The sequence below is a fragment of the Bison bison genome, unplaced genomic scaffold (assembly GCF_000754665.1).
Source record: "Bison bison bison isolate TAMUID 2011002044 unplaced genomic scaffold, Bison_UMD1.0 scf7180017864270, whole genome shotgun sequence".
NCBI lineage: Eukaryota > Metazoa > Chordata > Mammalia > Artiodactyla > Bovidae > Bison > Bison bison.
In genome coordinates, this window is record NW_011494842.1 from 973994 (window position 1) to 984980 (window position 10987).

A 10987-nucleotide genomic window follows, 5' to 3' on the forward strand; every position below is an offset into this window, starting at 1 on the left:
AGCTAACTTTTACACTCTCCTCTTTCACTTTCATCAAGCGGCTCTTAAGTTCTTCTTCGCTTTCTGCCATAAGAGTGGTGTCATCTGCGTATCTGAGGCTATTGGTATTTCTCCCAGCAATCTTGATTCTGGCTTGTGCTTCATCCAGCCTGGCATTTCACATGCTGTATTCTGCATATAAGTTAAATAAGCAAGGTGTACAGCTTGATATACTCCTTTCCCAATTTGGAACAAGTCCATTGTTCCACGTCCAGTTCTAGCTGCTACTTCTTGACATGCATAGAATTTCTCAGGAGGCAGCTAAGGTGGTCTCATATTCCCATCTCTTGAAGAATTTTTCAGTTTGCTGTGATCCACACAGTCAAAGGCTTTCGCATAGTCAATAAAGCAGAAGTAAATGTTTTTCTGAAACTCCCTTGCTTTTCCTATGATCCAACAGATGTTGGCAATTTGATCTCTGGTTCCTCTGCCTCTTCTAAAACCAGCTTGAATATCTGAAGTTCTCAATTCACATACTGTTGAAGCCTAGCCTGAAGAGTTTTGAGCATTACTTTACTAGCATGTGAGATGAGTACAATTGTGGGGTAGTTTGAACATTCTTCGGCATTGCCTTTCTTTGGGATTGGAATGAAAACTGACCTTTTCCAGTCCTGTGGCCACTGCTGAGTTTTCCAAATTTGCTGACATATTGAGTGCAACACTTTAACAGCATCATCTTTTAGGCTTTGAAATATCTCAACTGGAATTCCATCATCTCCACTAGCTTTGTTCATAGTGATGAACAAAGTTCAAAGTGATGAACAAAGGCCCACCTGATTTCGCACTCCAGGATGTCTGGCTTAAGATGAGTGATGACACCATTGTGGTTATCACAATATTAATATAATAAAGGACATAGCCCTATGATCATTTCAACAGGTGTAGAAAAAGAACAAAATCCCTTTCACAATGAAAATGCTCAATGAAAATTATAAATCTTCTCAGTCTGTAAAGCTATCTACAAAAACCCCAGAGCCAACATCATATATCTTGGCAACAGACTGAACGCTTTCACCCTAAAATCAGACACAAGACAAGTACTTCCACTACGGTCACTTCTATTCAACACTGTACTGGAGATGCTAGCTAACGATATACGGCAAAAGTAAATAAAAAGCATCCAGATTGAAAAGTAAGGATTATTTCTTTATAAGAGCTAATCTCCTAAGGAGTCCACTAAAAACTATCAGAATAAATGATTTTGTAAGGGCACAGATCAATATACAAAAATCAACTGGATTTCCATATGCTAGCAATGAACATTTCAAAACTGAAGAAACTATATCTATAATGACAGTAAAGAATAAAATACTGAGGTATAAATAAGTACATAACTTTGTTAAAAAAAAATTAAAGCTCTCAAGAAACAAAAAAAAAAATTCCCATGTTCATTGATCAGAAAACTTAATATTTAAGACAGCATGCATGCACGCTTATTCACTCAGTCGTGTCCGACTCTTTGCAATCCCCATGGACCCCACCAGGCTCCTCTGTCCATGAGATTTTCCAGGCAAGAATATTGGAATGGGTTGCCATTTCCTATCCTAAGGGATTAAGACAAGGGGATTAAGTATTGGGCAATACTGCCCAAATGGATCTTCATAGACCTCATAATCCGAACCTGAACCCCAGCTGGTTGGTAGAAACTAACAAGTTGATCCTAAAATTCATAAAATATAAAGAACCCAAAATAGTGAAAATAACCTTGAAAAAGAAGAACAAAGTGAGAAAATGCACACTACTGAATTTGAAATCATATTACAAAACCAGAGGAATCAATATTTAAGACCACATCAGATCAGATCAGATCAGTCGCTCAATCGTGTAGTACTGACATAAGGAGAAACACGTGAGTGCTAAGTCACTCAGTCATGTTCAACTCTGCAACTCCACGGACTGCCAGGCTCCCGTCACACAGCGCTAATAAAACTGAGTCCAGAAATAAACTAATTTATGGCCAAATGACTTTTGACAAGAGTGAAAAGACCATTTAAAGAGAAAAGAATAGCCATTTCAACAAATGATGCTAGGTCAACTGTATATCCACATGCAAAACAATGAAGCTGGGCCCCTACTTTACACCATACACAGAAATCAACTTAAAATGTAAATAGACTAAACAGACCTAAAAAGGACAAAAACTATAAAACTCTTAGAGAAAACAATAGGCGTAAATCTTCACGACCATCTGTTAGGCAAATCCTTCCTAAAGCCAACAACAAAAACATAAATAACAAAAGAAAAAAGACAACTTACACTTCATCTGCATTAAAAACTTTCATGTTGCAAATGATCCTAACAAGAAGATGAAATGACAAGGACTTCTGTGTTGACTCAGTGATAAAGAATTTTCCTGGCAATGCAGGGACATGGGTCCAATCCCTGATCCCAGAAGATTCTACACGGCAAGGAGCAGCTAAGCCCGTGTGCTACAATTACTGAAACCCGCACTTGAGAGTCCACAAGCTGCGTCTGCGAGCAACTACTGAGCCTGTGTGCCACAAGTACTGAAATCCACATGCCTGGAGCTTCTGCTCTGCACCAAGAGAAGCCACTGTAACAAGAAACCCACACACTGCAATAATAAAGAGTAGCCCCTGCTCGCTGCAACTAGAGAAAGCCCACATACAGCCATGAAGACCCAGTGCAACCATAAATAAATAATTTTTTAAAAAATGACAATCCTCAGAGTGAAAGAAAAAGATTTCTAATTCATAGAATTAGACCTTACAGTGGCTGTGTATTCAGAATATGTTAAGAATATGTACCAGTAAACCACAGAAAGACAATTCAAATAAAAAATGGACTAAGGATACAAATAGACATTTCTCCAAACAAAATATACAAATAACCAATAAGTACATGAAAAGATGCTCAACCTTATCAGTTCAGTTCAGTTCAGTTCAGTCGCTCAGTCGTGTCCGACTCTTTGCGACCCCATGAATTGCAGCATGCCAAGCCTCCCTGTCCATCACCAACTCTCGGAGTTCACTCAGACTCACGTCCATCGAGTCAGTGATGCCATCCAGCCATCTCATCCTCTGTTGTCCCCTCTCCTCCTGCCCCTAATCCCTCCCAGCAACTTCATCAGTCACTATGAAATCAGTCACAAATGAAAATCAAAACCACAATGACGTATCACTTCACACCCACCAGGATGACTATAATCAAACAAAAAGAAGCAACTGCTATAGAATGTAAAGAAACTAGAACCCTAACAAACCAGTGAGACGTACAATGATGCAGCCCCTCCAGAAAAGTCTGGGAGTCCTTCGAAAGTTTAAATATAGAATTACTCTATGACCTAACAATAACAATCCCACTCCTAGGTGTATATCTGAAACAAATAAAAAGATATCCACACAAAAATGTGTATGCAAATATTCACTGCAGCATTATTCATCATAGCTAAAATGCTGAAATAATCCAATGTCCATCAACTACTGAAAAAAGAATGACTGTACAATGAATGAAGTACTGATATATGCTACATATATAACATAGATGAAACCTGGAAACATTACGCTAGGTGAAAGAAGCCAGTAACAAAAGACCATAAACTATATGAAATGTCCATTTATACAAAATGCCCAGAATACACAAATTCACAAAGACGGCAGATTAGTTGTTGCCAAGAGATGACAGAGTGACAAATTGAGAATGACGACTAGTGGGCACAGGTTTCTTTTTTAGGGTAATGAAAATGTTCTAAAATTAGATGGTGATCGTTGTGCAACTCTATGATCATACTAAAAAGCCAAAAACTTGCACACTTTTAGAGTGAAGTTCAAGGTATGTAAACTATCTCACTAAAGCAATTATAAAAAAGTATACTTGTGATCTCACTTATCTGTGGGATCTAAGAGTCAAACTCAGAAGCAGAATAGGACCGAGGCTGCCAGGGGCTGGGCAGCAGAGGAGAAGAGGAGATCCTGGTGGAAGGGCGCAAACATCCAGCTACAGGAGAAGTAGGCTCCAGAGATCGCATAACAGCCTGGGGCTGCAGCTGAGGGCCCTGCACTGTGCCCCTGAGAGCGGCTGTGAACAGCCCTCAAAGGCCTCACCACCACCGCAACAGAATGGTGATTGTGTGAGACTGCTGAGCACAGAAGAACTGATGCTTGAGGACCGTGGTGCTGGAGAAGACTCCTGAGAGTCCCTTGGACTGCAAGGAGACCCAATCAGTCCATCCTAAAGGAGATCAGTCCTGGGTGTTCATTGGAAGGACTGATGCTAAAGCTGAACCTCCAATACTTTGGCCACCTGATGCAAAAAGCTGACTCACTGGAAAAGACCCTGATGCTGGGAAAGACCGATGGCAGGAGGAGAAGGGGATAGCAGAGGATGAGATGGTTGGATGGCACCACCGACTTGATGGACAAGAGTTTGAGCAAGCTCCAGGAGCTGGTGAGGGACAGAGAAGCCTCGTGTGCCGCAGTCCATGGGGTTGCAAAGTCAGACACAACTGAGTGAGTGAACTGAACTGACCTCACATAACATGCTATGTAAGGATCTGTTAACTATCTTTATAGCAGTAAACATTTCACAACATATACGTGTATCAGATCATCACACTGTGTACCTTAAACTGACATATTAATATATCATCATATCTCAATAAAGCTGGGGAAAAAAGACACACCATTAATACTATTTACATAAGGCAGGAAGCCACACTGATTCTTGTTGCAGTGGACACATCCACTTCTCAGTAGGGTAATTCCTTCACGTACTCCTATTTATTTTTTCCTTTATTTGGCCTGGAGTCACCCATTCTAACACCCAAATACACACCACGTAATACTATTTACACAAAGTTCAAAGACAGGCAGAATCATTCATGATATTAAAAGTCAGGACAGTGATTATCAGAGGGAGATGGGGTGGTAAAGAAAGGAGACACAAGGCAACGCCAGTTGACCGCAAGGTTCTCTTCCTTAACCTTCATGATACTTCACAGAGCTAGACAGTTACGACCTGTGCAGTTTTCTGTGTATGTTATACTTCAGTAAAAAAGTTTTTTTAAAAAAGAAAAAAATTCTACCTGACCTACTGAAACAATCTAGAATAAACACAATCTCAAAAATACTTCTTCTCTATGACCTACCAAAACCATAATTTCAACAGCAAAAAAAAAAAGCAACTATTTTTAATATGAGAGGATAGATGAACTATAACTGATATTAGCAGTAAGACTTCACTAAAGATCAGAGTTCTAAGCTAAGTAGAGAGCGCATGGGGTCTGGACAGTGAGATGGCACTGGAACCAACACTTTTCTCTGTCTGAGCAGATGTTATAAGAAACCTCACGGGATTCTCCAAAGGGAGTCAAACTTTGGAAAGTGCCTTGCTCACAGGTGACACACTAAATGCCCACCAAAGGTTTATGTATTTCTCTTCACACATCTCCTTCCCCCCAAAGCAGGAAGCCACACTGGTTCTTGCTGCAGTGGGCACATCCACGTCTCAGCAGGACAATTCCTTCACCTACTCCAATTTCTACTTTTTTACTTTTTTTGGCCTGGAATCACCCATTCTAACGCCCAAACACAGTCCTGACCATCCTACCGCCATCTGACAGCTCTAAGTTTCACAAAACATAATTTTTTCTTTCTTCCCACTGCAGCACAGGCCCACCTAAAAGACATAAATTCTGTTTCTATCCACAATAATTATCCTTGCTAAAAATATACCCAATATTTCTTCTTTCTTATATAATTCCTACATGTAACTCATTCAGATCTGTCTACAAAATTACACCTTAGAACTATTCAGAGATTTTGCTGACAAATGACTTCTAAAATAAAGTATTATCCACCCTAAACCTCATTGCTGGAAATAAGTACTACCACTTCTCTGTTTTCTTTGGAATATTACGAGCTTTAAATTTTTGGCCTAGAAGATTCTGGTTAAAGATGGATTTTTATAAATTAAACCTTTTTGTGCTTTCATAAATCACATACTTAAAATAGTAACTAAATAAATGTGATGCTCTGATACTAAGGAGCCCCTTTTCTTCTAGTCATGGAAGAGAAAGGTTCACTTTGTGTGAAGCCAAAGTGACTCATTCTTTCAGGCAAGTCCTCAGGAAGAAAATGTAAAGAAAACAAACTCCACATATTAACACCAGCACTAAAGGTCAAGGCAGGTGACACAATTGGAAAGACTATAAAAATATACTTACAGCCTCAAACTGTAAATGGCTATCCTTTAAGAAACTCTGAATTTTGTCCTTGGGTAAAATACTGAATCGAAATCGAAGGAGATCCATTTCTTGCTGAATAAACCAGCGCCTAAGATCTTCACTAAAACAGAGACAAGAAAACTGTAAGTGAAAAGTTTAAAGACAATTTTAAAAGTCCATTGATTATTAAATCCAAAACATTTCTATGAAACAACATTCAAATGTGAGCAATAGGCCAACAGACTGAAGTTCATTAACAGCATCAAGCTCTCTACTATGGTAAGACTGTGAATACAGGTGACATGCCACAATCTCCCAGGACTGAGTAGAACATGGGGAAGAAAGATGTTTTGAACGTAATTAAAAGAATTAAATACAGAGTCTAGCTGCATTACCATCAAATAACATAAAATAGTACACTTCGTTTAATCTAACTGCAAAGTATTTGTTTACATCAGAAAATGGAGTATCCCTCCTGTTAATGCCAAATAAACATCACAAGTTTTTAAAGGTAATTTTACCTCTGAATAGATTATAATCAGATAAACCCTGCAAAGTAAACTTTGCTTACAGCTTTAGAGTTTATAACTTCACAAAATTTAATAAGCATTAAGATACCTCAACTTTTTAAAAGTCAACATTTGTTACTGTTTAGTCGCTAAGTGGTGTCCCACTCTTTTGCAACCCCACAGACTGCGACCCACCAGGTTCCTCTCTCCATGGGATTTTCCAGCCAAGAATACTGGAGTGGGTTGCCATTTCCTTCTCCAGGGGATCTTCCCCACCCAGGGATCAAATCCACATCTCCTACGCTGGCAGGAGGATTCTTTACCACTGAGCCACCAGAGAAGCCCCAAAAGTCAATATAGAACATTAATTTATAAGACAGATGGCCATTATTGTTGTTATAAAATAATTAAGCTACTCCATGTAAAATATGATTTCTTTCCTCAAATGACTTTCACATTGTCAGCAATTCACTTATTGCATAAATTGCAAAACCTGCATACGCTTTTTTAACAAAAGAAAAGCTCTAGGACCAAAGCTGGTCAATAATTTCTCAGTCATTATCTTGGGATAGTAAATAATTCAAGATTCCCATTTGATAAGCCTATTGCCAAAAAAGAAACAGAAAAGAAACATAGTAAGTATGCAATTTAGCCAAAATAAATATAAGAAAATACACAGTAAAAAAAAAAAAAGCAACCAACTCCTTCCTCTGGGTGGCACTACTGACTTCTAAGAAACTACCAAAGGAAAAGATCTTAATCTAATGGACACCAGCCCATACAAGTCAACTGCTAAAACCTGTGCAGATTCAAGTATGTGTTTGATTCCAAAATCCTTCTTCCTAATGAAATCATCTCTAATTTTAAATCCTAAATGAAGAATCCCTCCCATAAAGTAAAAAGTGTTTTAATAGGCAAAATCTGCAAAAATATTTTATTTTTTTAGTCAACAACTCGTTTCAAACAATTCGCTACAACAGCATTCAGCCCATGAACCACTGGTTTCTGATGTTATCCTGGGATTTCCTACAATGGGTACAATACCTGTCGGCCCTCCTGCACCAGTTTATAGCCCAAGATGTCAGATTTGACTGTGGAAGACAAAGGTATACTCACGACTGGCAGTAAGCAAGGCGCAAAATAAAGTGAGAAATGTGATCTTTTCTTCGAGGTTCATATTCATCTTCCAAGCTTTCCTGAAAAACAATGGCAAATGAAGAAAATAAATGCAGAACAGTGAAAGGTGTAAAGAATTACTGAGTCAGCATAAGCCAATGGTGAAGCAGAAGTTCAATAACACAGATTTCATAATATGCTCCCCAGGAGGAGTATCACTTTACTTAGGTGGACAACTGGGTGAAACACAATTGAACACCACCACCTCCTGGGTTTGGATCCCACTGTTTTCTTCCACCTCTAACTTTCCTTCTCATCCAGCCTACACTCACCTACACTCGTCCAGCCACTCACCTCTTCCACCACTTCCCAGATAAACCCTCAACTATTCTCATTTCAACCATTTGGCAAAACCTAGATTCTAAACAAATCCATAGCTATACTCTGCAGTCCTGTTCCCAAAATGCTGAGAACTTCTGGGGAAAAAATATACAATTATAGGAATTTGGAACATTAAAAATTCACACCCTCTACCGTCAACTGGTCGCAAAGAGTCGGACATGACTGAGCAACTGAACAACAACAAACCTCAACTGGACCTTTATCAACACCCAGAAATCTTTTTTATTCAAGTATAGTTGATTTACAACGTTTCAAGTGCACAGCAAGGTGATTTAATTACACAAATACACATATTATTTTTGAAATTATTTTCCATCATATGTTATTATAAGATATTAACTACAGTTTCCTATGCTATACAGTAAACCTTTGTTGCTTGCTGCATATCTACTAGAATCTAGCATTCTAGTCGTACTATGTCAAACAAGTAACACTAAGGAATCTTTCCTCAAGTTCAACACAGTCAGAGCAAACATGTCCTGAGCACTCCCAATGTACCAGGCACTGTTATAAGCATTTTTAATCCATTAATCCACATAATCCTTTGAAAGCCCCTATGAGGAGGGCACCACTATATCCCTATTTTAAAGATGAGGAAACTGACTTTGTTCCAGGTCACAAGCCCATAAGCAGCAGAGCTGGGATCTGGCCCCATAACCATTCCTTTCCCTATCTCAGGACAGCTGTTTTGATCTTCACTAGGTGGCCAGTGCTCCCCAATACACCACCGTCCCCTCCTCTTATCACAGGACCTCACCTACTTTACAGAAAGCAAAGGCCTCAGGCTGACTCCTCAGCCCAAACTCCTGCCACCGCGTGTGGTACTGCCTTCCCCACTATCCCTACTGACAGACCTCTCTCTCCTCCTACATACAGCTGATCCCACATGGAAACTCCACAGCCCACCTGCTCCTGCCTCCTAAGGACTGTGACTAATCCAAAGTTCTCCCAAAGTATCTACAATCGCCCTCTCTTCTCTTCCAGATCTTTCTGCTCAGCTTATAAATATGTTCAAATATATGCTGTCATGTGTATGTGTGTATCTTTTCCCCTCAAATTTTCCTATACTCAGACCTACCTCCCCGGTCTTCTCAGCTAAACGTGTTAGAAGAGGAAATATTCCACACTCATCTCCCACCTCTCACCTCCAAACACCACCACTGTTTCACCTTCTGCCTCTGTCTACAAGCCCGTATCTACTGCACACCCTGCAGCCCTCGAGATAGTTCCACAAGCACCTCAGAGTTACAACGTGAACAAAACTCAGTCCTCTTTCTAGTAAGACTTGCCTCCTCTCCTGTATATCCCACCATCCACCCAGCTGTCATCACCAGAAACCCAAACGTCATTCAGAACTCTTTTGTCCCTCCTCCTTGTATCTCTATAATCTTATGATTCCATCTTCTCACTATCTCTTCAATCAGTCCCCTTCACGCCATTCAATTTACTTGTCATCTCCAAGCTCCTGATTGGTGTTCCCCAACAGATAATGACCCCGTCCATCTGCCACTGATATTCATCTTCTCAAAATAAAAATGAGATCACATCCATTGAGATTCAGTTCCAGCACTATCTCATCTAGGAAGCCCTCCCCAACCTGAGCTAATTCTCTGTGCTTTTGGAGTTCCTGGTTGTTATTTAGTTGTTAAGTCATGTCCCACTCTTTTGCAACCCCATGGACTCTAGCCCACCAGGCTCCTCTGTCCACGGAATTTCCCCGGCAAGAATACTAGAGTGGGTTGCCACTTCCATCTCCAGGGGATCTTCCCGACCCAGGGAGAGAATCCACAACTCCTGCGTTGGCAGGCAGACTTTTTACCACTGAGCCACCAGGAGAACAAAACAGAGTTCTTGGAGCACACATCAAATAACAGCATTTTTCACCTTGACTGCACAGAACACATCTAGCAATATCTGGAAACACAGCCCAGAAGCCACAGATGCCAGTGAGCCCCCTAAATGCACCATGGAATCATCAGGTCCCGAATGTTCACATTCCTAAGGTGGAGACACCCTGCCGCACTGGAGTTTGACTGTATGTCAATCATCCCTCATGGTTGGTAGGTTCCTTCAGGAAGAGTCTTTTTTAAAGCCCTGGGCATAATACAAGACCTTTCCCCCGGTTACTACCAGTACATAAACAAACTGAAGGAACATCTCCGTCCCTCTTTTACTTACTCTGTAGGAAAATTTGAGCTTCCGAAGCTCAGCCTCCAGCTTACTCTGATACTGTTCAGTTCCCTTCATGTAGCTCAGACCAAGATTCTCAACTGATTTTAGCACTAGAAAAAATATGAAAAACAGAAGGGTGGAAACATGTATAAATGCAAGGTAATCTTAAAAAACTAAATCCAAGGCAAATCTATGGATAGCAATTCCATAATTACTTTTTATGACAATACTTAAGCTTCATTTTCTGCAAGCACATTATAAAAGTTATATGTGTTTGTAACAGAATAACCTCCAACCATATGCAAAAAATAACCACATCCCACAGCATAACCTCATACCACGGATTCTCAACCGGAAAGGAGCAAGGGATGGGGACAATCATGATGTACTGAGCATCACTGCTGAGGGGTGCACAAGTGTGTCAGCGTGCGCATCCACCCCTCATGCGGAGCCGGTTGTGAGGCAGGTTGCCGGGAGCCGGCGAGAGGCACTCCACTCATGACAAAGGTCATGAGGAAGGAGGCTCGGCACACGCAAAGGCGGGATCGAGCCTCAGGGGCCCCCT

General features: G+C 40.4%; 1 protein-coding gene across 1 annotated transcript in view; it reads right to left on the reverse strand.

Moving 5' to 3' along the window:
* Positions 1 to 10987, reverse strand: part of PRIM2 (primase, DNA, polypeptide 2 (58kDa)) — a 346489-nt gene that overhangs the window by 331114 nt on the left and 4388 nt on the right. Inside the window, exons 3-5 of the mRNA XM_010848522.1 lie at positions 10429 to 10532; positions 7849 to 7928; positions 6224 to 6344 (exon numbers count right to left, since the gene is read on the reverse strand). Coding sequence (XP_010846824.1) covers positions 6224 to 6344; positions 7849 to 7928; positions 10429 to 10532 — 305 coding nt within the window. The remainder of the gene's footprint in view (positions 1 to 6223; positions 6345 to 7848; positions 7929 to 10428; positions 10533 to 10987) is intronic.